Source organism: Pygoscelis adeliae, unplaced genomic scaffold, assembly GCF_000699105.1.
Source record: "Pygoscelis adeliae isolate BGI_AS28 unplaced genomic scaffold, ASM69910v1 Scaffold1161, whole genome shotgun sequence".
In the NCBI taxonomy this organism is placed as follows: Eukaryota; Metazoa; Chordata; class Aves; order Sphenisciformes; family Spheniscidae; genus Pygoscelis; species Pygoscelis adeliae.
Genome location: NW_008824017.1, coordinates 4,181 through 4,829, shown reverse-complemented (window position 1 = coordinate 4,829; position 649 = coordinate 4,181). Strand labels below are relative to the sequence as shown.

Sequence of the window (649 nt, the reverse complement as noted above, 5' to 3'; positions counted from 1 at the left end):
TATTTCTACACCAGCTTTGTGGCCTACATCTTCGGGCTGGGCCTGACCATATTCATCATGCACATCTTCAAGCACGCCCAGGTGAGCTCCGCTGCGCTGCCTCCTGCAGATGCACGTCCCAAGCGGGACGCGCCAGCTTGGCCACGAGGTTCCTGCACCATGCCAGGAAAAAGTAGATGCATTTCTTCTTTCGGCTTTGCTTTTCCAGTCCCTGCCTGTACCTTTCTCTGCCCAAAGCTTGTGTGCCTGGCTGGAGCGGGGTCCTGTTGGGGGCAAGGCTGGTTCAGGCAGCTGTGTTCCCAACAACAGCACCTCAGCCGGCCTGCCCTGTGTTTTTGTGGCTCTTTGCAACCAAGCTGCCCCTGAAGACCCACCCTCCGTGCTGCGGAGGGGTCCTGGGAGCCCACACACCGTGGGTGCTGTCGCTGATCTGCACAGGGGCCCTCAGTGTGTTCGTGGCCCGCTGGGACCTCACGGTGAGGGTTTTGTGCTGCTGCAGCTGTAACGTGGCTCTCGAAGCCGCTTTCTGGGGCATTAACCCTCTGTGCAGCGCTGTGACAGACGCCATGGGTGCAGAGGGGACAGGGCCAGCTCGCCTCACGCTCCTCCCGAGGGGGGCTTTGGGGGTTGGGTTAACAGTTGTTTTTTT

At 59.9% G+C, this 649-nt stretch overlaps 1 protein-coding gene across 1 annotated transcript in view; it reads left to right on the top strand.

Moving 5' to 3' along the window:
* Positions 1-649, top strand: part of HM13 (histocompatibility (minor) 13) — a 12,532-nt gene that overhangs the window by 9,335 nt on the left and 2,548 nt on the right. The window contains exon 10 of the mRNA XM_009327165.1: positions 1-115. This exon is cut by the window's left edge and continues 24 nt beyond it. Coding sequence (XP_009325440.1) covers positions 1-115 — 115 coding nt within the window. The remainder of the gene's footprint in view (positions 116-649) is intronic.